Source organism: Caretta caretta, chromosome 4 (genome assembly GCF_965140235.1).
Source record: "Caretta caretta isolate rCarCar2 chromosome 4, rCarCar1.hap1, whole genome shotgun sequence".
In the NCBI taxonomy this organism is placed as follows: Eukaryota; Metazoa; Chordata; order Testudines; family Cheloniidae; genus Caretta; species Caretta caretta.
In genome coordinates, this window is record NC_134209.1 from 19,314,097 (window position 1) to 19,342,077 (window position 27,981).

The window sequence follows — 27,981 nt, forward strand, 5'->3', positions numbered from 1 at the left end:
TTGTTCTCTCAAACCGGGGCGACCTTTCCTTTGCCAGAGGCTAAAGATAAGCAGACAAGAATACACAGAGGAAAAGAACACAGCCAAGATTCAGCGGATAGGGAGGGAGCAGGATGGCTAAGCCTGAGAAAATCCCTGTACCAGCCCCACGACGAATCTTCCAAGCGAGACAGACGATTACTGCTCTGCCCCTGTACTTTGAAGGGTTTCTATCTGTCAGACGGGCACGGAACCAGGTAAGGTGCACAATCCGAGCAGCTACATTCAATTAAACTTTTTCTGAGAAATGTGTTGTAACTCATTACAGGTGTTGAGACCTGTTCCTTAGGGCTGGTCTGCACCCCAGCTCGCACTGAAATAATTAAATCTGTTTTAATTCACACCTTTAGTTATTTTAGTGAAAGTCCTGTGCACACATATTTCAGAATGAAAGTGTCCCATTACAATTTAGTTGAAGTCAATTTTTTACCAATGTAAGCAAAATCAAAATAAGAAACTCTTATTCTGAAGTAAGTATCCACACACAGATTTGCACTGAAATAACTAAAGGCATGAATTAAAACAGATTTAGTTATTTCAGTCAAGTTTGTGTGTAAACAAAACCTGCGTATCTCTTGGCACTTTCTGCTGTTGCATCAGAGACTAATATTTCCCATACTTGAAACTACTATTTTTTTTTTGCTTTCAGATTCTTATTTATATATATGTATATGTATATATATATTCAACTAAATAGACTCTTTAACAAAATAATATAAATATAAAATGTACCATAAAAGTCTCCATATTTATAGACGTGCATTTCCTTTTCGGTAGACAATATTATAACAAGCAAAGATGGAGAAAGATGTTGATTTCTGAAGCTGTAGTTTATTTTGGGTTTTCCAATGGACTCTTACTCCATTTCAGTTTTATTCTATAAATGTATATAATCAAAAGAACTGCATTACACACCATAATAATTATTCAGTACCCCATCATATTTTTTTTATAATCTACAGGAAAGTTGATTGAGACTGATTTCAGAGCTGCAATAATGATGAGACACTTAGGTTACACTTTAAGACACAAGAGCAAAGTTTGATTTGTTTATCTTGTTCTGAAATATCCCATACTAGTCTTAAGCCTGAAATTCTCAGTCATGGAGCATTTAAAATGAGCATGGTGATGACTTACAATAATTAAAAATATATAATGCTGAAATCATTTAACTTTTATTTATGGACTACTTTGGAAACACAGTCCAGTGGAATTTTTATGAGGCAGGATAATAATTTATGCCCTGATCCTGATCTTGTATGCATGTGTGAACATTATTAGTAAGTATTTACAGACCAGGTCCTTGAACATGCTGATTGCTTTTTAGTATAGATTTCTCTGTTTTAGCTCCTGATGATAGTGATCATTATAGTTAAGACGGCAAAACAGTTTCCGTTATAATCCTTTCCCCGACCCAGTCATGGCTATAAAAGATTTAATATTTTCTGTGCTTGATCACTGCGCAAATATGAATTTTTTCAAAAATAAGTTTGAAGGTAAACTTGTATTTCCCCATTATTTTTTTATTTTAGTAGAGTGCGGTGGTTAGACTATTCACAAAGAGAAAAGTAACTACTACCCTTTTTTTTTTTTTTAACTACAGTATAGCAAGAGGAAGTTCAGAACAGTGATATTTTTGAACATCACTATTAATGATGTATTCCAACATGGAAGATTGGTTGAAGTTTCATTATGCTGCGTAACAGTCCATAAATAAACAGCAGATATTTTTCAATTTCTCCCATATGTGGAATCTTTTAAAAGCCACTCTCTCTCCAGAGTCACTAGCTCACATACTGGCAGTTCACTGCACAACTCCAAGATCACTGAGAGGTTTTTCGCAGGAGTGGGTGGGTGAGATTCTGTGGCCTGCGTTGTGCAGGAGGTCGGACTAGATGATCATAATGGTCCCTTCTGACCTTAGTATCTGTGAATCATACATGTAACTGATAATTTTTCAGCACTGCAATAGGATTTTCTTGGGCATCAGAAAAGGCCATGGAAGATTGTATTGAGACTATTAATTTCAGGAACGGGAGTGGTCTGTTACAGAACTGCATTTCCTTACGAAATTTTAATAAATGGAGGGACTGCTATCAAGGTTAGGTCAAAAGTGTCCAGGAGCAGGGGTATAACAATAGATATTACCAAAAGTTTGGCTTTTGCAGAGGTTTACACTCCATCTAATTACCCATTACACTCCATCTAATTGCCCCCATGCATCCGATGAAGTGAGCTGTAGCTCACAAAAGCTTATGCTCTAATAAATTGGTTAGTCTCTAACGTGCCACAAGTACTGCTCTTCTTTTTACGGATACAGACTAACACGGCTGTTCCTCTGAAACTTTTCCCCTACTGTTACTCACACCTTCTTGTCAACTGTTTGAAATGGGCCATCCTAATTATCACTACAAATGTTTTTTTTCCTCCTGCTGATAATAGCCCACCTTAATTGATTTGTCTCATTAGAGTTGGTATGGCAACACCCATTTTTTCCATGTTCTCTGTATATATATATCTTCCTACTGTACTTTCCACTGCATGCATCTGATGAAGTGGGTTTTATCCCATGAAAGCTTATGCCCAAATAAATTTGTTAGTCTCTAAGGTGCCACAAGAACTCCTCATTCTTTTTGCTGATACAGACTAACACGGCTACCACTCTGAAACCTTTCCCTAGAATGTTGTTTCCGCAGGGTTTAAAACTGTAGCAGGTCTCCCCAAGCTCCCCTAGGGGTATGCGTTGCTGATAAACATAGTGGGGATTGCTGATAGTATGTGAAACCTAATATGTGTAGCAGTGAAAGGGATAAAATAAAAATAAACTAAGCCACTGACCAAATGTGTACTGAGGTTATTACAGATGGTCCTAGACTAATGCAAAAACCCCGCGGCTACACTAAGGGATCAGCATTACATTTAAGGTGCAATACCTCAGAAACCATCATGGCTAGAAATATTATAAATGGTGTCAGCTGTTGCAGTCCAGGGGAGATGGCATTGCTCAGCTCCTCTGAAAATCAGGTCACTTAGTTAGGCCTAAATATGAGTTTAGGAGCCTAACTTTTAGACTCTCATCTTTGAAAATCTTGGCGTTTGAGGACCAATACATGACTGAAGCTCTCATCTTGGACCAGTGATTAGAAAAATAAAAACTTCAATCTGAGATATGACCCATCATTAACAATGTATGCTTGTATATGGAGCATACTATAAAATAATATAACATTTATGTAGGACCTTTCATCCTGAAATAGTCTCCAAAACTTCACATACTGAAAGACAGCCAGCTGTAGGCACAGAAGAAAATGACCCACTGGCACACAGTACGCAATATAACCGACTGAGGAGGGGAAAACATTGCTAGGAAGACCAGGACAGGACATCGCTCTTCCAAACTTCAACATGCAATCTTTTACGATCAAGCAGAGCGCCAGGAACTCTGTGTTTGAGGGATCAGCTCAAATGTGTATCTGCTATGAATAAAAAGTAGAGCCAGAACCAAGCTGTGAAGTTTGTAGTTGGATCTGGAGTCAGATTTCCCTAAAGACAGTATGTGGCTTGGATCTATGGTTCTCGGTCAGGGCCTATTTATAATAAACAAATTAGATAATGCACATTCATTACTTGTCCTTCAAAGTCTATTTGAATGTGATAAAGAGAACTGCATGAGCAGATCTCTGTGCCCATGTGGATTCCCCATTGATTTCTATAGGGCTCTGCACAACCAAAAAGTCAACTTGCACAGTTCTTTTTGCAGAATCGGGTCCTTAAAGGCAACCTTGCCTGTCTCTCCCTGCTCTTCTTTCTTTCAGCTCCAGATAAATGCCAATGTTGATGTCATAATTGGCAGAGCCATGAAAATCAGTTAGAGAAATAAGGATCCCCCATCTGCCTACAGTTTATATCCATGTCTAAAGAATGACTTCTGTTGACACTGGTATGCTAGCTGGCATGAACAGAACATAATTTTGCCAAAGCTACTTTTTAAAGATAATTTTTTAAAAAATACCTATTTAAAAATTGAGGCACCAGCCACCAGAATTATTTAAATTAAAAATTCGTTCAAGAAAAGTTTCATAACATGGAGGAAACTGCAGTGTAGATGAAGCCGGAGAGCACACAGGAGTTACATGCTACTAAGGATGGACTCAGTTGAAAGACAAAAATAGCAGAGTAATTCACATCCATAGTAATAGGTCGCACAGTAAACTGAAACACCAAGAAACCCCAAATAAACTACTACTCTTGCTATTCAAATAGCTAGCAGCAATCAGACTTATTCTAAAACATTTCTTTATTTTATCTAGCATGATGGAAATAGCCATGTTTAGTAACACTTTCCCCCCAATAGCTTTAATAGTAATAAATGTGCATTTATATAATGCCTCTGCTCTTAATCCCCAAGCATTTTACAAATAGAAATCACTTTACCCACCTCTGAAATGCAATAACGCCTTGAGTAGAACGTGGCCATTATTCCTCGGGCCACAGCATTATCACACAACAAATCGGAAAAGGGAAAACTAGCATTACATGCAATTGAAATGGCAGTTCTGGACAGCCTGTTACAGAGCAGGTGCTATGCTGAGAAGGCAGCATGGGTTCACAATTCTATTAATTTTAGTTGGAATAAAGGTGACCAAGTCTGTGCACCTTATTTATAGGCAGTGTTGAGTTTGTTTACCCGTGACCCAAAGACATTCCTGAATGCATAGAGCTTGCAGAGTGACTGGTTTTGCTCATTCTTATTAGGGTGAAATTCATGCCTATGCAGAGTGTCTGTATAAAAACTATGCACTTCTTAAGCCTTCAGAACAGGGGGTTATGAGAGACTAAATTGGTGTATAGCCCTTGTGTCAGCTCATGCTTGTGTGTGGGGTGGGGGATTCACTGACTTCAGCGGAGCTACAGTGGCATGTGGAGAATCAGATCCCTCTTCTTTTACACGTTATCCAAAGTGGGGAGCCTGACAACTATAGCTGTGTGAGAGGGTCAGTCACCTGAGTACTCATTTTCAAAAGTAAATATTCTTCTCGTTAAATGTTGCCAATTTCATTGGTCTAAATTGTAGCTTTGCCACAAGGTCATTGTATAAGGCAGCACCAGGTTGGGCTGCCTTTCGTGCTTTGAGAAGCAGATCAAGATTCACAATCTGGGTCTCCTTTGCAATGGGACTGGAGAGGAACATACCGTGTATCAGGTCCATGCTTGGTGCAGTGTACGTCCCTCAGTTTATCAGCCAGCATTGGGGGAGGGATGGAGTCAGTCCCTGGGATGCTGCTTCCCTGCCATACAGGAGGAGCATGAGAGGGTGCCTTGCACCCTATATAGCCATGCAGAGCAACGTCTTTACCAGCTTTTCCCAGTAAGCAGATAGCAGGAATTCCTCCAGTCAGCTAGTGCATTTTCAGTAAAGCAAAGTATCACTCATTCATGACAACAAAAGGTGAAACTTCGCCTGTCGTCCTGCACTTCTCTGTTCTTGGCCAAAATTACTAACCAAGGACGGGGCCTAGCAGCCTTCGTTAGTTCTTTTGGGGCTGAAGCTGGAAGAAGGCCCTCAGTCCAGAAAGCATAACCCCATTCTAGACAGTTCAGGGCTTACAAGGATGCTGAGGGGAGAACCACCCTAGTCCACAAGTGGTTCTGGAGAACTGAAAAGAATTATTATGAGACTGAAGTCTATGGGGGAGAGGTCACCAGGTAGAGGTTTGGGGGGAAATATCCTGCATGCCTTAGTTTGTCAGGCCTAGCAGATGTGCAGTTTTTACCCTTGTGTGAGAAACGCTCACTTTTTTGCCAAAATAGTACTTTTTCAAAAGTACATTTTACAGTTTTGCTATCTTCATTTACTAGTCCATGAGTAAGGCCCTTCTTTTTTGTTTTTCTTTTTAAACCAACTTTTACCAAAAAAGCCCCAGGTTTTACAAAAGGTTTTACTGATTTTCACCTGAATTTTGGAGCACTCAAGTATGTGACAAACAGGTGGATGTGTTTAGGTTAATAATAAATTAGTCTCAGTGTAAATATAAGGTTGTCTGTTAAAGTAAGGCAAGGTAGTGGAAGAGATACATGCATGGGTACATGTATACATACTGTTAATGTAGAGTTCATGAAATACACCACAGCCTGAAGCTGCTTTTACATTCAATACTCTTCCTTTTCTCTTTGTTGCTTTTTTCTGTCCTCCTGCCTCTCAGTATTAACCATCCTCGTATTTACCCAGAAAACTATTACGTTAATTTTATGCACTGATTTTCACTTATTTTTTAATTTTTGTAATGAACACTGATAAATACTTGGGCAATTTTAAACAAATAAAATCCCAAAATGAAAGGCTTTGCCCACAATATATGCTTCTCATGCATCCTCAGACAAGAGAGCAGAGTGTTTTTTATTGCGATTGTCTTACAGCCTTTCCCATCACTAACTAGCATGTTCATTACAGGGAAGATTTACAACAATAAGGCAATAGCTGGTTGCAAATCGATAGTCTATCATCATTGAAAGGAGAAGTAGATAAAGTGTCACTGTGAGCGTAACAATCTAGCTTTACGTTAGAGGGAGATATTGGTGAACAAACAAACCAGTACAGTTAATATTAATCTTTGTGGGACTAGATTGTTCAGAGGAACAATGGCAGGATGTGTAGATCAAGTCCAGCCCCTTGTGCTGTGGCAGGACCAAGTAAACCTAGATCGTCCCTGACAGGTGTTTATCCAACCTGTTTTTAAAAACCTCTAATGATGGGGATTCCACATGATTGCTTCTGGGTGATCAGCACTTTTGAAAAAAAAAATCAGACCCCACTTAGTTAGGTACCTAGTGTGACACCCCAATATTCACCACTGTCATGTAATTAGGACGAGTTTTGTACAAAGTATGTCTTCTGAGGTATTCTGAAAGGCTCGCTCTGCTAGACATTAATATCTCATTGGATTGCATGTGCTATCGTTGTATGTGAAGTTATAAAGTTTGGCTATGTGTTACTGAAACATGTTGTGAGGTTGAAAACACCCACAAGCAGCCTGCCAGGTACGACAGTAAAAAGGCCAAACAATGTGAATGGCTTATTGAGGAAATGCACACAAGCACAAGGATTACCCCAGGAACTGTGTACAATAGAAACATCTCAGAGGTATCACTACGCAATGGGAACTGTTTGACCTAGGTCACAGCAAAAGAGCTTTCCAGCGAGTGAGAGGAAGATATAAAAAGGGGGACAATGACATCAAAGGGGTTCTCACTCTCCAACACCTGAGAGGCAAGGACTGAACTGTGGGAAGTGATGGTCCCAGGCTAAAAGGATCTTTAGCCTGTGTATGAAAACCTGAGAAAGCCAAAGCAACTTGTGCCTTAAGAATCTGCCAGCCTGTTTATCACTCAGGGTGAGAATTTGCTAATTTATATCCTACCTAGCTAGTGTGTTAAACTCAGTTTGCGGGCGGGGGAGGAGGGTTATTTACTAAGGTGATCTGCTTTGATCTGTTGGCTATCCCTTATAATCACTTAAAAATATATCTCTTGTATGTAATGAACTTGTTTTTGTTTTAAACCCAGTTTGTGTAATTCACAACACAGGAGGGGGGGGGGTGCAAAAAGCTGTGCATATCTCTCTCCGTATTGAGGGAGAAGGCAAATTTCAGTTAGCTTACACTGTACAGTTCTCTGTGCAAGACAATACAATTTTGGGTCTACTCTCCAGAGTGGGCATGCACTTGAGTGCTGGGCAATTCCTTAGCCGAAAGCTTTCCCATGCAGTACTGATTTCAGTGTCTGTGTCTTTCTGCAGCTGGGTGTGTCCCTACCTGTGTGTGTGCTAGAGGAGGCTTGAGGGCCTGGCTTAGCAGGACAGGGTAAGGTAGCTCGGCTGCTGGAACAGGCGGGCTCAGTGGTACCCCAGGACATCAGGTGGCACTCCAGAGTGGGGGGTAACCCGTCACATCTAGAAATGGACTTAATAGCCTGCCTAACTTTACACACACTTTTTTTTTTAATCTTGGCCCATGCGTGTGTTCAGAAAGTGTCTAGACAGATATTCACTGCCTAAAGCTTTAACAGAAATTAGCTGATGGATTTGAGGGAAAAAGTAGTAATCATAGACTCCCAGTCAACAGAGGAAGATGTAAGGATTCCAGTTTTATAGTAGAAATCATGGAATAAATAAAGAGGTGTACAAAGAAAGTATCTCTGATGAACAATAAGTGACTGGTTTTCTCCTGATCCCTAACTACTTTAAATAATTAAAACAAACTGACTGATGACAGGGGTGAGAGGAAAGTCTGCATTTTGTCTAGTTTGCTGTTTGCCCTAGATGACCCAAATCCCGTTTCCCACCCTAGTTCACAGTCATTATAGTCTGAATTAATACAAATTCCAGCCCCCCTTTTCATCTGTTTTCAGTACGGAGTCTGCTTTTTATGCAACTTAGGGAGAGCAATATGAAAAATAAAAGCTATTAAACAGTTCTCTCCCCCAGGCTGGAGTTCACGTTTTAAATGAGGGGCAAAAATGTCAAAAAATATAAACTACTTGGTCATCAGTACTGAGATATTGTCAGTGCTATTGATAATCCATACTGATACCAATACTTGGTCAGTTACCATAACCAAGATATTGAATGTGGATCACTACGATGCTACTCTAGTTTTAAACTTAAATAACTCCAGTGAAGCCAATAGAGTTACACTGGCATAAACTGGAGTAGCAAAGTAATGAATCAGCCCCCAAGTCTATATATCGGAACTCCTGACCTGGAATGAAATAATTTTACAAATTGTTTCATTTGCTGGAAGTTATAAAACAGAAGGTCTTTGACCTTTACCAAACTATAAAGCACTGAAATAAACCCACCTGGGTTATGGTACTTTTCTTATCCATATTTCATTCACTTTTCTTTGGGGGCTAAAAAGATTTTCCAGGTAAACTGACTCTTGCCCTTTTCCAACAGGATTTTGAACAGTACTGGACAGAACTCAGAGGGATTACACTTTTCTTTTATAGTGATAAGAAAACCCCAACCGTGAGTAGTGCAACATGCTTGTGTGTATGTATATATGATTATTTTTAGTAGCCATTTTCACCAAGTGAGTATATACTCATTTACTGCAAGTGTCTCTCCCATCCCTGTTCTCGCATCTTTGAAGCCCATGGAACATGTATCAAGCACTGCAACAGAGAGCCTGAGTTACAGTGTAGAAAGTGATACACATAATAAAAATAGTGTGTGTCTACTCCTAACAAAAGGAAGATTCTTAGTCATTCAGGCTATTCTATATATTCACTTTTGAGATGAGAACCAATGGCTAGTGGGGAGCACACTGCAAGCAACACAACATTTTGATATTAACTCAATGATTTTAGCCTTTTGCTTGGCACATATGCAGCTCTTTAGATCTTCAATGTGCTTTACAAACCTCAGTTCAAAATATCCTGATCACCCATTAACTCCTGCCCATTTACTATACAGGGTCATTCACGAACATGTTGCACATGGCACTTATGAGAGCAGGGAGGTTGCTCAGTCCTTGACTAAGACTTTCCCTCCCTCATGTTTTACCTCAGAAGCAGCTGCTGTATGTGTGTATACACTTTTTTAATTGTTTGGAGACCAGTCAGGTTGAAAGGTGCGGTATAGTTATAATATGCACATCTTCTGCATCTTGCATATGGGTACTTAAACCAGTCCGTCCAATAAACTGCTCCAACACAGAGCTTCTGCCTTTCTGCACCTCAGAAATGAGGGCCAATACAAAGCAAAAGTTCTTTCATATCCCACGTGGACATAGTCTGTCTCATTTGAACTGTGGTTGAAACTCTGCTCGCAACAACCACATGTTGTTTATGTACAGCTTCTCAGAGCAGTGTGGCAGGGATATTTTTCTGATACCATTTTATAGATAAGAGATCCAGTTCTTCTCTCACATACGATATACCCTGTTGAGGGTCCATTGACTTCACTGGGTTTATTCTTGGTTACACTTGTGCAAATGAAGAACATATCAGCTCTGTTGCTTTAGGCAGTCTTTATAGCATGGTTTATAACATGATTCTTAAACGAAAAACTCCAATCCATGTTGCTCAGTGACATAGGAGCCGACTCCGTGGGTGCTCAGGGGTGGAGCACCTGCAGGGAAAAATTAGTGGGTGCTCTGCTCCCACTGGCAGCCAAACTCCCCTCCCTGCCCCACCTCACCTCCGCCTCCTCCCCTGAGCGCGCCGCATCCCCGCCTCTCCCCCTACCTCCCAGCGCATGCTGCCGCAAAACAGCTGTTTCATGGCGTAACAAGCTCCAGAAGGGAGGGGGGAGGAGCGGGAATGCGGCACATTCGGGGAAGAGGTGGAGCCGGGGCGGAGATTTGGGGAAGGGGTTGGAATGGGGGCAGGGCACGCGTGGGAGGGGGCGAGGCAGGGGTGGAGTCATGGTGGGGCTGGGGGCAGACGGGGAGCGAGCACCTTCTGGCACCAGTGGAAGTCGGTGCCTTTGCTCAGTGAAACTACTTCAGTTATATTAGCAACAACTCTGTTCAATGAATGGAGCTGTAAGTGCTGTTCAATTCAAATCAGAAGGTAACTGAGCAAGATGCTCACATGAGCAATTCCCAGGTAATTACCCTAAAGAATTAACATACTTTTACTGTACATTTCCACAGAACTCAAGTAACATCCCCAAAATGTTCCCCATCACAGGATGTACATACTGAGATGGACTTGTGATGGGAGAAAGATGTTTTCTACCTTATTTTTTTCTCCAACAGATCCATGCATAGTCACAGACACCTCCTACTCACCCAAAAGTCAACGGTAACAAGAAGAAAAGGAGTACTTGTGGCACCTTAGAGACTAACCAATTTATTTGAGCATAAGCTTTCGTGAGCTACAGCTCACTTCATCGGATGCATACTGTGGAAAGTACAGAAAATCTTTTTATACACACAAATGGTGAAAAAATGGGTGTTTACCACTATAAAAGGTTTTCTCTCCCCCCACCCCACTCTTCATGGTTTGTGTGTATAAAAAGATCTTCTGTACTTTCCACAGTATGCATCCGATGAAGTGAGCTGTAGCTCACGAAAGCTTATGCTCAAATAAATTGGTTAGTCTCTAAGGTGCCACAAGTCCTCCTTTTCTTTTTGCGAATACAGACTAACACGGCTGTTACTCTGAAACCAACCATAACAAGAGAACTTCCAGAGGGAACATTTAGTGAAGTACTGTAACTCCTGTTGTTAGTCTACAGGGCTCGAAGCTAAAAAGTTGTGTGGGTGTTTTGTGTAAGAAGTGTCACTTTAAAGCTGCATTTCCCAGCTTTTAACATTTGTTATTTGTTTTTCAATTGTAGCTCTAATGCTCTTGCCAGTGGCTTGCTTGGGGGAACCTTAGGGTAGAGAGAAGAGTTTTACCACTCCATGTCAGTATAAAGTAGCCACAGTGAAGTGGCCTCAGAGCAGTCAGATGTCCACAACAGACGCCCCCTGGAGAAGGGGCAGCCTGGGAAGGGAGAGCACAGATGGGGGGAGCTCAAACTAAAGTTTATGAGCCTATCAACAGTATGTATGTGCCATCCATATGCACCTCTTGCTGCCAGGTCCAGGAGTGGAGGTGCACCCTTCCTCGATTTCCCTGAGTGGCTTTAACATGTCACACAGCATCCCCATAACCAAGGGTCTGATTTACTAGTGGGAATGCATGACTGAACTACACCCAGGCTTGTCAGCCAGGAGACAGACGACTTCTGAGTTTATCAATCCCACAGCCAAGCCCTTTGCTAACTCTCAACCTTGATTTTTTCCCTGGAGCCATGGCTTTCCTGCTAACTGCAACTCTTCTCCCGAGGGCACATGGCTGTAGGGAGCTCAGCCTGTGAGGAGCTATTTCCTTTCCCTGGGAACTCCTCTTCTTAGGAGTAGTCTCCTATAAATGACATCTGGTTGCCTTTTAATCAGAGGCAGGTGCTCATTAGCCACCAACCAGCCACCTAAGGAGTTGACTGCTTACAGGTGAGCTGGGCTCATTCTCCTTAAAGATACCTGTCATGGGTACAGTGGGTAAAGGGGCAAGCCACCCCATGAAAGGGCCCTATCCTGCCAATAAATAACATTTAGTCACGTTGTGTGTTTATTGGCACGATAGGGCCCATATATTTTACCCTGCCCTCTCTGCTGAGTGGGCTCTTCCTAGAGTTTCTCCATGCAGGACAACCTCCGTCTCACCATCTAGTTATCTCTTGCCTCAGAGAGACTCAACTTTTTAAGCTCCTCTATTGCAGCTAATGGGACCCACCATATTTGGCTGCCAGGGTGAATCAATAAAATAACTATGTATCTCCACATGGGACACATCAGTGTAACCCAGAGCTGAATCTAGCATAATTTGTAATCGGTCTGGGAATGTTGTTGAATTCTGGGATCCGTGCTGCACACCCACACTGAAGAGTGGTGAGAAGTTTGCCCAAAAATGTATATTGTGGCTGAAAACAGCTTCTCAAAGAAGAAATAAAGGACTGTGTATTGCCATGTATGTTAATGGCACCAATCTGAAATTTAAGAAAACCCTGGTGTTTTCTTGTTTCAGTTAGCGTCTGCTGGGAACAGCTGACTTGTTTAGATGTGCTCTAATGCATGCCCATCTTTCTTTCCTTTCTCAGTATTTAGAGAAACTAGAGCTGACGAATTTGACATCAGTAGTGAACGTTTATCCAGATGAAAAGTGCGGTGCACAGTTCATCCTGATGCTGAGAAATGAGGAAGTGGAGCTGAAGGTGAGTGAACCCAGTAAGGCATGACTTATGCACATTTGCCGTGTTTGACCCAAGCTGTTCTTGATCCCCATAACATAGCAAAAAGCAGTGGCAGGGCTGTTATTTTTCAAAGCTTGGTGCATGATACCCACTGCCTTTTGGGGGTGGGAAGGGGCATTTTGGAATCATTCTAGTTTGTTTAAATAACAAATGCACACACAGTGGAACCTCTGGAAGAGAACACTGCCACTCCTGGCCTGGGGAGGGGTCTCCAGGGCTTCTCCATCTTCTGGGACCATGGCACTCCCCTCTTTCCAGCCCTGGGAGGCAGTTTCAGGGCTTCCTTTGCACATGCAGTCACTGTTGCTCCCTGCTGAAGCAAGGGGGCTCCTCCTTCTCCTCCCCCCACTCCTTCTGTGTCAGGGCTCAACTTCTGCCTGTTTCTACCTTCTCTTCCTCCCATGTCATCTCTTTCACTTATATGCATTCCATAGCACTCCAAGCAAGAGTGGCACCCCATTGTGCTAGGCATTGTACATACTTAGAGAGAACCTCCCTGCCCTGAAGAGCTTACAGTCTAGCTAGGCAAGACAGGATGTGAGATGAAACAGAGGCGCAGAGCTAAGAAGTGACTTGCTCAAGGTCACACACCAAGTTGGTGGCAGGGCCAGTTAGGGAACCCAGGTCTGCCTCTGGTGCAGTGCTCACTTCCACTTCCCTTCTCTCTCACATACAGTGAGGGTGAGGAGGTATGGGATGAGGAGAGGAAGAATAGGAAAGATGGGATAAAAAAGCAAGAGGGAGTGGTGAAGATGAATGTGGGGCACGGAGTACATGAGGGGGAATTCTACTCTCTTCCCCCTCCAAAATAGTTACATGGGGGTCTTCATCCCCTACTGTGCCCCGTCCCATACACGCTGAGAGGCAGATGTGTAGTGATGAGGTGCTGGTCCCTTTGCCTCTCTCTAGAGCGCCTGCTCTCACCCTCCACCCCTGCTAAGTATTGGGCAAAGGGAATCAGTTTTCCATAGCCTATCACCCCCTCCACATTATGTGAGAAGGGGTTTGAGGGTGTCATACAGAGGGATTGTACCTGTCTTCAGTCTCAAGGTAGGTAGTCACTATGGCATCGTGTGCATTAAATCAGAAGGGGAGCTGCCAGAGGAGGTCAGAGTTAGGTGACCATATGTCCCGTTTTGGCCTGGACAGTCCCTTTAAGCCCTGTCCAGGGGGGCAGGCAGGGCTTGGGCCAGTGCTGCGTGGTGTCCTGTTTTCCCTTTGGGAAATATGGTCACCCTAGTCAGAGTACAGATTGAACACTCAGCACAAAAAGGCGGTAGATAAGAGGTGACAGTGAGGAAACCTGACAAGTTCCAGCTGGTTTCCTTTTTAAGTCAACTTAAAAATGCAGACTCAGAGGGGACTGTGAGAGGGACACATACAGCAGAGACCAGGAAATACTTGGTTTTGGAGTCACTCTTAGGTTTCTACTTTTTATTCTCTCAGGTCGAGGACTATGACAGTGGGGAGGAATGGAAAGGCTTTATCTTCACAGTCACACAGGTAAGGAAGCTCTTTAGTGCTGGTTCTTAGCAGATGGTAAATTGTATCTTCAATTGCTTGATCACATGTTGGTTTGTATGAAATATACTCTCTCGCTAAGATGCAGCTAATTATGGCACAGGTGGGCTGATTGAACAGACCTGGCTGGCCCCAGGCCTGAGGGGGAGGACCACCTTGTTTCAGGCTACCATAACATTAAGCATGTGCCTATTTGTTTGCAGGATTGTGGGCTTGCGTTCGTTTTTTACAATTTTGAGCAGTTGCAGTGTTTGCCATATGCACCTTTTGTAAAATACTAGATTTTTTTTAAATGCAATAGTTCAATATTGCACAAAAAGGGATTTACCCCTGTTGGCAGACTGGTTTCTCCCCAGGGTCCAGGACAACCCATGCATTATCTCTTGTGCTGTTCTCTTCAGAGTTTAAAATTGAAACAGCCGCAATGCCTGTCTCTTGTAAAAAGAACCTTCAGAAAGGCTGCAAGAAGGGTGGTTTCTTTTAGCTTAATTTGAAGTTTCTTCACTTGGTGACAAAGTCTGGGCTGTTCCATTTAGTTTTATTTAATTGTCATTATTAAATATAACTTCTGCTTCACTTGCAGTTTTTCTGTGGACAAGATGCTTCTTTGCAAATAATCTACCATTGTGCTCACACCAAATCACTGGAGCGTGATTCTGCTTTGATCAGAACACAAGCCTTGTCAAATGCTATCGGGCTGGTAGAAAAGACCTGAAATAAGCTGTTTGAAATGTCTTAACTACAACAGCCTGACGTATACAGCCTTCTCCCTTTCCTTCTTCCAACCCAGTGGTTTTCAACAGACCCCTGGGGGTCCTCAGACTATGTCTAATATTTCGAAAGGGGTCTCTACCTCCATTCAGAATTATTTATTTATTATTTTTTGCAAATGAAAAAAGGTTGAAAACCACTTTGTTCTAGCCAATTTACCAGGGATTGTTCTTCACAGCCCCAGGCTGAGACTTAAGCCACATCTAAACACAAAATTTACACCAGTTTAATTAAAATAAATTTTAAAATCAATTCAGTTAAAATGGTGCAAACCCCTATGTGGACATATTTCTGTCTGTTCACAATTGGCTTATATCAGTTTTGCTTAAAAGACCAAATTGGTGGATAATGATTGGTTAGTGATTTAAGCCAGTTGTAAAGTGATTTGAGTATGTCCACATGGGAGTTTACATTGCCTTAATTAAATTGATTTAAAACTTGATTTTAGTTAAATGTGCAAATTTCATATGTAGGCCAGCCATTAAGGGTTCATCGACACTGCAATAAAATATCCATGGCATGGCTATGGCTGGCCCAGGCCAGCTGATTTGAGCTCACGGGGCTGACATTTGGGCTGGAGTCCGGGCTCAGGAACCCCGTGAGGCAGGAGGGTCTCAGAGCCCAGGCTTCAGCCCAAGCCTGAAAGTCTACACTGCAGTTTTTAGCCTCACAGCCCCAGTCCTGTGACCACGAGTCAATTGACCTGGGCTCTGAGGCTCAGTGCTCTGGGTTTTTTATTACAGTGTAGACACCCTCCATATGACTGATTTTCAGAAGGGCTAAGTATCCACAATTCCCATTGAAATCAATGGCGTTGTGGGTGCTCAGCATTTCAGAAAGTCAGGCCACAGCTGCATTTGCTTGTTAAGACTCCCCTGCCCTCTCTTGGTTCTTATCACGCAGACAGAAAGCAAAAGACCAGAGTCCAAAGCGCAGGTAATGCAATGTTTAATGGGGTTAACAAGCAAGCATATCGCAGCTCTTTACACCAGTAGAGCTTGCCTGTTTCCCCCTTCTCCTTTTTAGTGGGGTTAATTATACCTGTAGTGCTCGCCCCTGGTACCACCCCTTACAATTTATGGTCATATTCCATTGTGGAGGGTCTTGAGTCTGGGGGCTTTAGTACCACCTCTTTTGTACCCCATGGGACGGGTAGGGAGTGAGATTGTGTTTCAGCCAGGGTCACCATTTCTTTAGTTTTTATGTTTCTTATACCTTCCCCCCAACTCCCTCACCCCTCCCGCCTGGTTGCTTGACTTTGGCGTGGGAGAGGAGTTGGGCAGCCTTCAAGTGTACGCTCATATATTAAACTCCCACACTACCCAGCAACACTTTAACTCTATTCCTTATCTTTTCTCATTTTGCTATAAACCCCAGCTGGCTGTGGGCAGATGCAACACACAGTGCCTTTGTTCACACGTTAGTAAGGATATAAGAATATCAAAAGTCAAACGGGCAAACAAAACCCAAAATTCTATCTCAGGCTAATAAACAGGCCTAAATATTATATTACCATCACCAACACTGCTACGAACGTCTAGCTACACTTGCTAAGAATCACTTTGGAGTTTTTATTCCACGGTAGACTTGGACACAAGACAGTTCCATTTACCAGCCAGTGCTCATCTACTAAATCCAGCCATTAAAAAAAGATTTCTGCTTTGTAGTTGTCTTTTAGTAGAGCGTGGTGGTGGTGTTGGGATTCACCACTGTTAACACCCACCAACGTTATTCTCCCCATTCCATTTCTTTTACAACTTTATTTTTTGTTAATTCTCAGTTGTCAGTTCCAGCGTGTATATCACTGCTACCTGGACAACTTATTAAGCTGCATGACGTGCTAGAGAAAGAAAAGAAAAGGAGGACTGCAATGGAACAGTCACCCAGTGCATCTTTGAGCACGGAGCAGACAAACAAGGGAGACTACGTTAACAAAATGAACACTATGCCAGAGTAAGTTCAGACTGAACTATGTCAATACAAGTCTGATCAGAATTTTCTCTTTTCTTTCAGAGCATTTTCATTTTCCTATATATAAGCATACAGGGGTCTATACTGGCCCCAGACCTATTCAACATATTCATAAATGATCTGGAAAAAGGGGTGAACAGTGAGGTGGCAAATTTTTCAGACGATACAAAACTACTCAAGAAAGTTAAGTCCCAGGCAGACTGCGAAGAGCTATTAAAGGATCTCTCAAAACTAGGTGACTGGGCAACAAAATGGATGATGAAATTCAATGCTGATAAATGCAAAGTAATGCACATTTGAAAACATAATCCCAACTAGACATGTAAAATGATGGGGTCTAAATTAGCTGTTACCACTCAAGAAAGAGATCTTGGAGTCATTGTGGATAGTTCTCTGAAAACATCCACACAGTGTGCAGTGGCAGTCAAAAAAGCACACAATGTTAGGAATCATTAAGAAAGGGATAGATAATAAGACAGAAAATATCCTATTGCCGCTGTATAAATTCATGGTACACCCACATCTTGAATACTGCATGCAGATGTGGTTGCCCCATCTCAAAAAAGATATATTGGAATTGGAAAAGGTTCAGAAAAGGGCAACAAAATTTATTAGGGGTATTGAATGGCTGCTATTTGAGGAGAGATTATAAAACTGGGACTTTTCAGCTTAGAAAAGAGACGACTAAGGGGGGTATGATAGAGGTCTATAAAATCATGACTGGTGTGGAGAAATTAAATGAGTGTTATTTACTCCTTCTCATAACACAAGAACTAGAGGTCACCAAATGAAATTAACAGGCAGCGGATTTAAAACAAACAAAAGGAAGTATTTTTTCACCCAACGCACAGTCAACCTGTGGAACTCCTTGCCAGGGGATGTTGTGAAGGCCAGAACTTTAACAGGGATCAAAAAAGAACTAGATAAGTTCATGGAGGTTCAGTCCATCAATCACAGGATGGACAGGGATGATGTCCCTAGCCTCTGTTTGTCAGAAGCTGGGAATGGGTGACAGGATGGATCACTTGATGATTACCTGTTCTGTTCATTCCCTCTGGGCACCTGGCATTGGCCACTGTCGGAAGACACGATACGGGGCTAGATGGATCTTTGGTCTGACCCAGTATGGCTTTTCTTACAAACAAAACCAATTATTTATATCAATCATTATTAAGACTACATTTTAGTCACAGGTATTTTTAATAAAAGTCATGGACAAGTCACTGGGAGTAAACAAAAATTCATAGTCCGTAACTAGTCCATGACTTGTACTATTAAAACTGATTAAAACTTGGGTGCCCTGGGGAAGGGAGTGGTCTGGGGGCTCCATGGGCGCTGCAGGTGCTCTGGGGGGCGTGGCCAAGGACCCCCACTGGTGCTGCGGGGAGGGCTGGCAGGCTCCCTACCCAGCTCTGTGCAGCTCCCAGAAGTGGCCAGCATGTCCCTGCAGCCCCTAGACAAAGGCACAGCCAGGGGTGTCTTCGCGTGCTGCCCCAACCCCGAGCACCCGCTCCGCAGCTCCCATTGGCCAGGAACCACAGCCAATGAGAGCTGTGGGAGCATTGCCAGCAGGTGGACGCAGCGCACAGAGCCGCCTGGCCACGCCTCCTCCTAGGAAGTGACATGTTACAGATTCTGGGGAGCCCCCCCACCCAAGGTAAGCGCTGCCCAGAGTCCTCACCCCTGAGTCCCCTCCCACTCCCAAACCCTTGCTGCTGCTCATGGTGAGGTGGCCCGAGATTGCCCCAGCAGCGGTTGGCAGCCCCCGGGCCAGCTGCACCAGCTGCTGCAGAAGTCATGGAGGTCCCAGAATCTGTGACCTCTGTGAGAGACTCATAGCCTTAATCATTATACATTAAGGGGTCTAAGTTTGACTTTGTCATGAGTAGCATGGAATTTTATGTATTATTTGTTCTTCCATTGAACACTGTACTACACTTGTCCCTTTTCGTTTATTGAAGCAGTGCTTGAAAATACCTATTGCATAAAAAGAAGAGGGACACAGAGGTCTGAGAACAACTGTTGCTAGCTTGTTTCCTTGTAGCATATGTTTATATGTATGTATGTGTGTATTTGATGGGTGCATTCTTGGTTTCGGGAACTATCACCTCATTATCTTCAAAAAATCCCTGATAAACAATAGGAGCCATGATAAACTGCAGGTTTTTCCACGGTGATGGGCCAAAGACACCATGTCAGGATCCGGATTCTGAACACATCAAAATTCAGGCAAGGGTGTTTGGATCTGAGATTTTGTTTTAGCCCATTGTAGAGATAGGGATTATTTGCAAAGTTTAGCTCTGGATTCAGCTGTGGGTTTCAGTACACAGAGTTTGGGTTATTTGGATATAGGGGTTTGGTTCAGGCTCATCTCTGTAATTGAGTAATCACTTAAATTACTCTAACAACACTGGAGAATTCTGGCATTTCAGCCCCGTCACTCCTGCTACTGTAGCAGCGTTTCACTGCACTCATCTTGTCTCTCTCCACTCGCCAGAGATTTTAGGCCTTGCTGTTTCAATGTGTTTTGTTTTGAGAAAGTACAAATGGGCCATATGCAGCTTTCGTGGAAGCTTTATTTTTTTTAACCATGCCTTAGACTGTCACATGTTTGTCTTTCTAGGAAAATTATACTGTACTAAGTAATATATTTGCTGGTGATGGATATTCAAAGTATTCCATATAAGGTGAGCAAAATGGGTCAGTTTACGTTACTCGCTTTACTTTGGGTATTAAGCCTTGTTGGTTACACAGCCTACCCTCTGAGCTGTGCCCCGTGTCACACGCTGAAAGGGATGAATCGTAGCTATCTGGAGTTCTGCCAATTGGCTGATACGGTGGCATCACTCTATGGAATGACCTTTTCATGTGTGAAACTTCTTGGAGCAACAAAGGCAAATGGCAGCCCCAGATACCTAAGGTACAGGATACTCTACGAATAGGCTGGTAGGGCAGGTCTAGTCTTCATGCTACTTGCCCACTGTAGAACGATCGGCTTCTGCTAGTGGAACTCAATGTGTTCACGCTGCTTCTCTCCTCCCTTCTTTGCAGGTGCTTCTATGCAGTGTCACGGCAAAAAGCGATTGAGATGTTAGAGACGAATCCTTCTTGGGGGAACTTGATCCTGCGGCCTGGTAGTGACAATAAGAACTACTCAGTCACTATCAGACAGGTGATAGAGTAGGTTGAATCCACAAGATATTATCTAACTGCTAATTGATATGTACTGCGTTATGATGCCTAATTTAGAATTTCCAGGGATCGCTTGTGAAATCTGTCCCGTATTGTGAGAATAATGGGGAGAAGGTAATTCAGGCATTGAGCATAGGCTCAAGAGACAGTGTGATTTGGCTTACGGAGGAGGAGAGGATTGACACGACAAAGGAGACACAAATCAGTCAAAGAGTGCTGGCCTGATGAGGCGGAGGGCATGTGCCTGGTCCTTGAAATGTCGTATCCTACGTCATGGAATCTTAGACTTTCAAACCCCAGAGCAAGCACCAACCAACGTGCACACTCTGGAGCCATACCTAACACTAGAACAAATGATCAGCGTTAAGGCTAATAAAATTGAACTCAGCATCAAACCACACAAGACTTGTTACATTTCAGCGTTTGGAGAGCTTCAGAACCAGAGGCAGCTGAGACCCAAAACAAAGTACTGGGCCTGTAGGTAGCAAACACACTACTCTTGCTCTCCTCTTCCTGGCCTCACTTACCTCAGGGACTAACCTTTTCTGCCTCCTTCCCTAGGGGGACCAGACTTTCAGTCAGGACCCCAAAGCATAGAGAAGTCCCAGGAAGGGTTTGGGTTGTGACATGGGCACTGGTTTGGGAGGGTGGGGGGCAAATGGCCATTGCTCACCATTTTTAAATGGGGGGGGGTACCCATGTGGCTCCATGTTTGAGAACCTGAACTCGGCACAGTAGAGACGGGGCCCAAACCCTCCCACCTTGGCCCCTGTCTGAAGCTGACTGACTATAACAGAGCCCTTCCCCACTGGCATGACAGAGGAGTGGGTAGGCCAAATTCGAGTGAGGGGTGTTGTGACCTGGTACATAGGGTTGCACCATCACTCAAATTTGGCCCGTTTGGTTGCTGCCCCCGCCACACACACAGTTTTGCAGTCCTTCTGGCGCCAGTGGTTGGAGATTGGGATGGTCCATGACACAGAGGGTTTTGGCAGCTGGGTGCACAGAAGGGTCCCCTCTGCACCAGTCAAGGGAATTCCTGTGCTGTTTTGAAACATGATGTAGAACATTTATATAACTGAGTCTGAAATCTGAAATCAGTAAAGTTTCTGGCATTCTTTCTATGAGATTTTCACGTAGAACCAGAAAACTATTTCAAGAGACCCCACGCTCCTAGGCCCTGCTGCTGTTTCCAGCATCCCAGGTTATGCTCAAGGAAGACAAAACTTGCTATTCCTGGTATTTCTAAAGTAAAACAAAGACCTAAAAAATACCTTTCCAGCTTCTTCTTGATACATCACAAAGCAGCAAAAAGGCAAACAAACCAATTTTTCCCCCTTAGCTGGTCACCTTTAAATGAACTGTTTCAAAAAGAGATTGATAACATTAGTGTATTGAAACTTTCCATCAAATGAACATCTTAAATAAAAGATAGGAAACTTGCAGCCATCACCCTTCATTTTCATTTACACTATTTTATTAACAGCAGTGTATTAATACTGTACTTTCTTTTTGTTTCAGTGGGCCATGCATAAAGCACTACAGAGTGGTGAACATGGGCAAAGGTTACACAGTTGAACTGGCAAGACCAGTAAGTGGGTGTTTCCTTGTTGGCGATATAAAACCATATATTGGGTCTGTGTTAGAAAGCTGGAAAGAGTATGGAAAAGTAGAACAAAAAAAGCAGGGATTTGTCTGATTCATAGATTCTAAGGCTAGAAGGGACAATTGTAATCATCTAGTCTGACCTGTGTAGCACAGGCCAATGAACTTCCGCAAAATAATTCCTAGGGCAGAACTTTTAAAGAAACATCCAATCTTGATTTAAAAATTGTCAGTGACCAAGAATCCACCACAACCCTTGGTAAATTTTTCCAGTGGTTAATTACTCAGTTAAAAATTGGATCATGTTATTATACCTTTGAGAAGTTAATTCTATGTCTGTGACCAGCCTGTAAACTGAACTCGTATCTGAACTTGTCTACATGCAGAGTTGTACCCATTTACCAGTACCAGTTTAACTAAAAGTGTGAATTAACACCAATTTAGATCAAACAGTGCAAAATCTGTGTGGACTCTCTTATTTGGCTTTTCGCCAGGCTTGTTTCAGTTAAACCAATTAAGAACAGGTTTAACCTAAACTGAAATTACCCTGAAAGAAAAGGAGTACTTGTGGCACCTTAGAGACTAACCAATTTATTTGAGCATGAGCTTTCGTGAGCTACAGCTCACTTCATCAGATGCATACCGTGGAAACTGCAGCAGACTTTATATATACACAGAGAATATGAAACAATACCTCCTCCCACCCCACTGTCCTGCTGGTAATAGCTTATCTAAAGTGATCATCAGGTGGGCCATTTCCAGCACAAATCCAGGTTTTCTCACCCTCCACCCCCCCACACAAATTCACTCTCCTGCTGGTGCTAGCCCATCCAAAGTGACAACTCTTTACATAATCAAGTCGGGCTATTTCCTGCATAAATCCAGGTTTTCTCACATCCCCCCCACCCCCACACACACACAAACTCACTCTCTTGCTGGTAATAGCTCATCTAAACTGACCACTCTCCAAGTTTAAACCCAAGGTAAACCAGAACATCTGGGGGGGGGGGGTAGGAAAAAACAAGAGGAAACAGGCTACCTTGCATAATGACTTAGCCACTCCCAGTCTCTATTTAAGCCTAAATTAACAGTATCCAATTTGCAAATGAATTCCAATTCAGCAGTTTCTCGCTGGAGTCTGGATTTGAAGTTTTTTTGTTTTAAGATAGCGACCTTCATGTCTGTGATTGCGTGACCAGAGAGATTGAAGTGTTCTCCGACTGGTTTATGAATGTTATAATTCTTGACATCTGATTTGTGTCCATTTATTCTTTTACGTAGAGACTGTCCAGTTTGACCAATGTACATGGCAGAGGGGCATTGCTGGCACATGATGGCATATATCACATTGGTGGATGTGCAGGTGAACGAGCCTCTGATAGTGTGGCTGATGTTATTAGGCCCTGTGATGGTGTCCCCTGAATAGATATGTGGGCACAATTGGCAACGGGCTTTGTTGCAAGGATAAGTTCCTGGGTTAGTGGTTCTGTTGTGTGGTATGTGGTTGTTGGTGAGTATTTGCTTCAGGTTGCGGGGCTGTCTGTAGGCAAGGACTGGCCTGTCTCCCAAGACTTGAGAGAGTGTTGGGTCATCCTTTAGGATAGGTTGTAGATCCTTAATAATGCGTTGGAGGGGTTTTAGTTGGGGGCTGAAGGTGACCGCTAGTGGCGTTCTGTTATTTTCTTTGTTAGGCCTGTCCTGTAGTAGGTAACCCTGTAGTAATTACCCTGGTTTACCCAGAAATAAGTGTCCATACAGCCTTTTTTCTTTTTACCAGTTTAACTAGATGTGTTGAAACTCACACCTTAAATTAAATCGGTGCAACTTTCTCCCGGGTGGCTCACCCTTCTCTTCTATCTAGTTCTGAAATGCCGGGTCTTCCATCACAATTTAGAAATCGAAACTTGAGAAACAGACTGCTCGCCCAAAATTACCATGGCACTACAGGATGACTAAGGTTTCATTTGGATTTGCAGGTTGGTTAGATCTCTGTGCTCATGCTGGCAGCTTCCTTGTGGAACTGCTCAAAGTAGGAAATTGTAACCTCTGTTGCCCTTGACTGGGCACTCAAGGGTGTTACCACACCACACCCTGCAACTCGGTCTCCTGAAATCTACAAGTTTCCTTTTCTCTGAGGCCTCTGCCACTGAATAGCCCCAGCTTAACTGGAATTGGATGTGGGGACTGTTAGCTCAAATGAAAATGTTACTGACCTAGTACAGAAAGGAGAGTGGAAAAGGACTAAACCAAAGATGGTTAAATAAACTGGTACTAGTTCAGTGGGTTGCTCTAAGTGCCCAGAAGCAGAGCCCAAACGTTACGTACAGAAATTGGTTTAAAAAGCTGAACTAAAACAAAAGACCAAATGAGAGGCAATGTTGCCTTGTGGTGAGGGCACTGGACTAGGACTCAGAAGACCTGGGCTGTATTCCTGGCTCCGCCAGAGGCCCGCTAGGTCACTTTCTGCCTCAGTTTCCTCACCTGTAAAATGGGGATACTAAGCATGATCTCCTATGTAAAGCACATTGAGATCAACTGATAAAAAGCACTGTGAAACACTAATGAAAATTATTTTGAACACCAGACAAATAGTAAAGCCATGGAGCCTCACAAACTGGCAATGGCAGAGGTTGCAGCAGCTTCTGGGGATCACAGACAAGGGTGTCATAGGTGTGCAAGCCTAGGGGGACAAATCTGGAAAGGGAGCACATGTTCTACTTTGCATTGGACCCCACAAAACTTCAGGCCAGCTCTCCACTCCCCTGTTGTCCTGGAAGCATCTCTTGGGTATTAGCATCTCCTCCTGCTATTCAAACATCTGCCTTTGGTGAGGATCCTAAAATGAAGCTGTGCAATGATGGGGGTGGTGGAATATCCTGTGGAGCCATTTTATTAAAACCTTTCAGCTCATTTTATCCCTGTCTGACAACAAGATTAAAATCCAAGGCCAAATCCAGGCGCTCTCACTCAACCCAAATTCCCCCTGTAGGATCCGATAGCCTGTCTAGAAAAACTTTGAGCTGAAGAGGGGCAGGACCTCAAGAGACAAGTGTTTTTCTAGTCGTTTGTGTCATGTCTCAACCCAGGCTTTACTTTGGGGACAAGGGAGGAACCCACACTGTATTGTACTAGCACCTTTCCTTTGTTTGGGGCCAAAAGGAGCTCCACACCAGGTTGTTTCCAGCCTGGCTGGAGCTGCACTTTGCACTGAGGGAGAGAAAGGCAGCAGCAGGGGTTTCTGGGAAGCAAGCCCAAGCTTCCGCCTTGTTCAAGGCCCAAGCCTGCGGTGCATCCCCCTCAGTGCAGTGCATAAGCCCGCTCCTACAATGTGCCTAACATGCAATGCTGATTTTCAGCAAGTATTTTGCCCTTCTATTTGCATGCTCCTGGAAGCTCCTATTTTCACCGCACTTATAGTAAGTAGGTGGCTCTCAAAACACAGTGCATTGCAGTTTCAGCTACTTGACAATATCTTTATGTACCTACCTGCTAACACATTTCAGACTGAAAACATGGCTCACAGTAACTTTTCACACCCCTTTTTGTTACCTAGGTTATGCTCCTGAGCCTTCATGATGTCATTGATTACTTTGTGAATCAAACTCAAGGGAGCTTGAAGCCATTTGTCACACACACGTATGACAACAAATCGGGTATGCGGCTTGTTTCTACATGTAAGCACAGCAACTAATTTGCAAGCAGGCCATATGGGCTGAAACGTTTGGGCATAAGACATGGATTGAATATTTTGAACAAAAACATCTCACGTTACAAACAGAGGAGGAGTTAATTCTATCAAATCACTCTAATTACAAAATAACTGAAGTAAGCCACCTATTCTTTCAGCAGAGCTGGGAGGGTCCCAGAGCTTGGGCTCCAGCCTGAGCCCAGAAGTCTACACAGCAGTGAAAAAGGCCCACAGCCCAAGCCAACTGGCACCAGCCAGTCATTGGGTTTTCTTTGCTATGTAGACATACCCTTATTCTTAATAAATGGGGCTAGGTTCTTCAGGGGAGCATTAAATCTTCTGTCCTTTTTCTGCAGCTGGACTTCCTTTAGAGCATGCTCCAAGAGAGATGCACCCGGCGATTGTCCCTCATCCCGGAGCCAAGCCTCTCAGGAGCCCTATGCCTGAGACAGTAACAGCACCGCTTCAGGAGAATCCTGTAGCCAGATACATGTATGGTGAGGACAGGACAGCTTTGGGGGCCTTCTGTCTCTTTGAAAGTTAGGTTTGAAGTCAGGGGAAAGTGAGTTTTTTGGGGAAGGAAGAGTCACATGCAGTGGGGGCTACAGCAGCATCTCTATCAGTCTGCACACCTCAGTATCAAAAGCAGCATGGCTTCTCCCCCTGACAAGGACGTCTCAGGATGTGGGGTAAACGCAAGTAGATATTGTCAGTGGCCACAGGGAGGGATTAGAGATGGAAGACAAGAGGTTTTTGCCTTCAGTGTATTGGTTCAACCCAGATGATGACTGCAGCGACTGACTCCTGTTTAGCGCCCTGTGTTAAATGAATTGGTGTGGTCTCTCCATTTTTGTGGCACACGAGCCCGTAGTTGATACTGACACTTGTTGGCAGTCTCAGTAGCAAGGCCAAGGACTGCATGGGCTATGTGCACTGTCCGACCCCACTGTCAACCCCTGGCCTTTGCGCAGTTTCTCCCCCATATTGCCCCTTATACATGGGCAAAACTCTTAAAATCTGAACAGCTCCTAATTGTATGTCCTCTTTAAACCTCACCTTCGCCACGATGCCTCCAAAAACCACCATTCTGATCATGGCCAGGCAGGTGATAAGCTGTGACTCTTCCACTTTTCCAATTCTCTTCCTCTGACCCATTAAAAAAAACCACCTCGAATTGACAAACCTGTGCCACTTCACCAGATTTGCTCGCATGGTGTATCGTCATCCTCTTTATGTCATTAGACTGAAGTTCTTCAGGGCCTGGAGCTCTGTTTGTACAGCACCTGGTACATTAGGGCCCCAATCACAATATTTACTCCTAGCCACCTCCACTGGACACTTACCTTGCTTATGCTTGAGGATACGGAGATAAAATTTGCCCCCAAACTTAGATTTTGTAAGAACAAACTTTATCAAAACCTAGAGCCAAGGGAAATGCTTCCATGAATTAAAGTAATCCAGTTGATTCCTCTGCAGAGGGAGGAATCCAGACCCGTGCAGTGCTGAGAAAATGACTCAAGGACTTTCAGAGAAATTGAAAAAAAATGGTGAAAAGCAAGAGAGTTATAAAAACTGTTGCAATAATCGAAGGTGCTCTTACTGGCCTAGGACAAACTTATTTACAGTAGATAATGTGAAAGGGCCTCTGATTATGCTGGACAGAGTAGACAAAGTCCAGTTCTGCTACTGCTGGCAAGGGCGGCACTTGAGCTGGAAGTGCTCTTCTCCCACCAGGACAGTTTAACAGCTTGAATATTTAAATCATCTCCCTCCAGCTTCTCCTATTGCCTTGAGTTAAGACAGGAGTAAGGGCTAGCGCAGCACAGAAGGGAGGGAGTGTTTATGGCAAATTAGTACGGAAAATGAAAAAAGTGTATACGTACATGTACAGTGCCTAGCTCAGTGGAGGCTGTAGATTCTACCTACAATATAAATAAGGCAAATAAGCAGAGTGAGAGTTGAGAAACCGTGTTGTAGTGACAATGGAGCGCGCAAGCCCCGCTGGGAAGCTGCTGAAGCTGGAATGGCTCTGCCATGACACTTCTGCTCTCTAGTGTTAACAAGTGTTTTTCCCATTCTTTCAGAAACTCTTTGCAAAGAGCTGAAAGAAAGAGCGAAGAGACAAGAGGCTGACAGACAAAGTGCAAATCAACCCCTTTGAAGTGAAGACTGTAGGAGGGACAGCCATTTTCTTGGGGAAAAAAGTCACATTCTAAACCAGGAAATCCCAGTGGGGCCTAAATTTAGTAGTACAGTCTCATCTTGTATCAACAAATCTCAGAAGCTGGTGGAATAAATTACGGGACATGAAATTGGATGTCTGTTTCCTAAGGCTTCCAGTTTGTACAAAACAAAGTCCATCTCCATGGCTTTAAGCACATTTGTCTCAGCA

General features: G+C 43.3%; 1 protein-coding gene across 2 annotated transcripts; it reads left to right on the top strand.

Annotated features, from left to right (window-relative positions):
• On the top strand, window positions 1–27,906 carry STAP1 (signal transducing adaptor family member 1). 2 transcript variants are annotated; one of them, XM_075127428.1, is made up of 10 exons: window positions 1–236; window positions 8,993–9,064; window positions 12,689–12,802; window positions 14,288–14,344; window positions 16,914–17,086; window positions 20,156–20,284; window positions 21,818–21,887; window positions 25,455–25,575; window positions 25,946–26,086; window positions 27,674–27,906. In XM_075127428.1, exons 1-10 carry the CDS (start codon window positions 114–116, stop codon window positions 27,748–27,750), a joined length of 1,077 nt encoding a protein of 358 aa, XP_074983529.1. In that variant the 5' UTR covers window positions 1–113; the 3' UTR covers window positions 27,751–27,906. The 2 variants fall into 2 exon arrangements, with proteins under 2 accessions (XP_074983529.1, XP_048702860.2); XM_048846903.2 differs by having other exon boundaries at window positions 25,455–25,554.
• Window positions 27,907–27,981: the final 75 nt, after the last annotated feature.

Bases quoted from the DNA above. Each gene is read 5' to 3' on its own strand.
- STAP1 (XM_075127428.1), top strand. From the start codon at position 114: ATGGCTAAGCCTGAGAAAATCCCTGTACCAGCCCCACGACGAATCTTC. The intron at 17,087-20,155 runs GTAAGTTCAGAC...CCTTCTTTGCAG, and splicing joins AAAATGAACACTATGCCAGA to GTGCTTCTATGCAGTGTCAC. The intron at 25,576-25,945 runs GTAAGCACAGCA...CTTTTTCTGCAG, and splicing joins TATGCGGCTTGTTTCTACAT to CTGGACTTCCTTTAGAGCAT.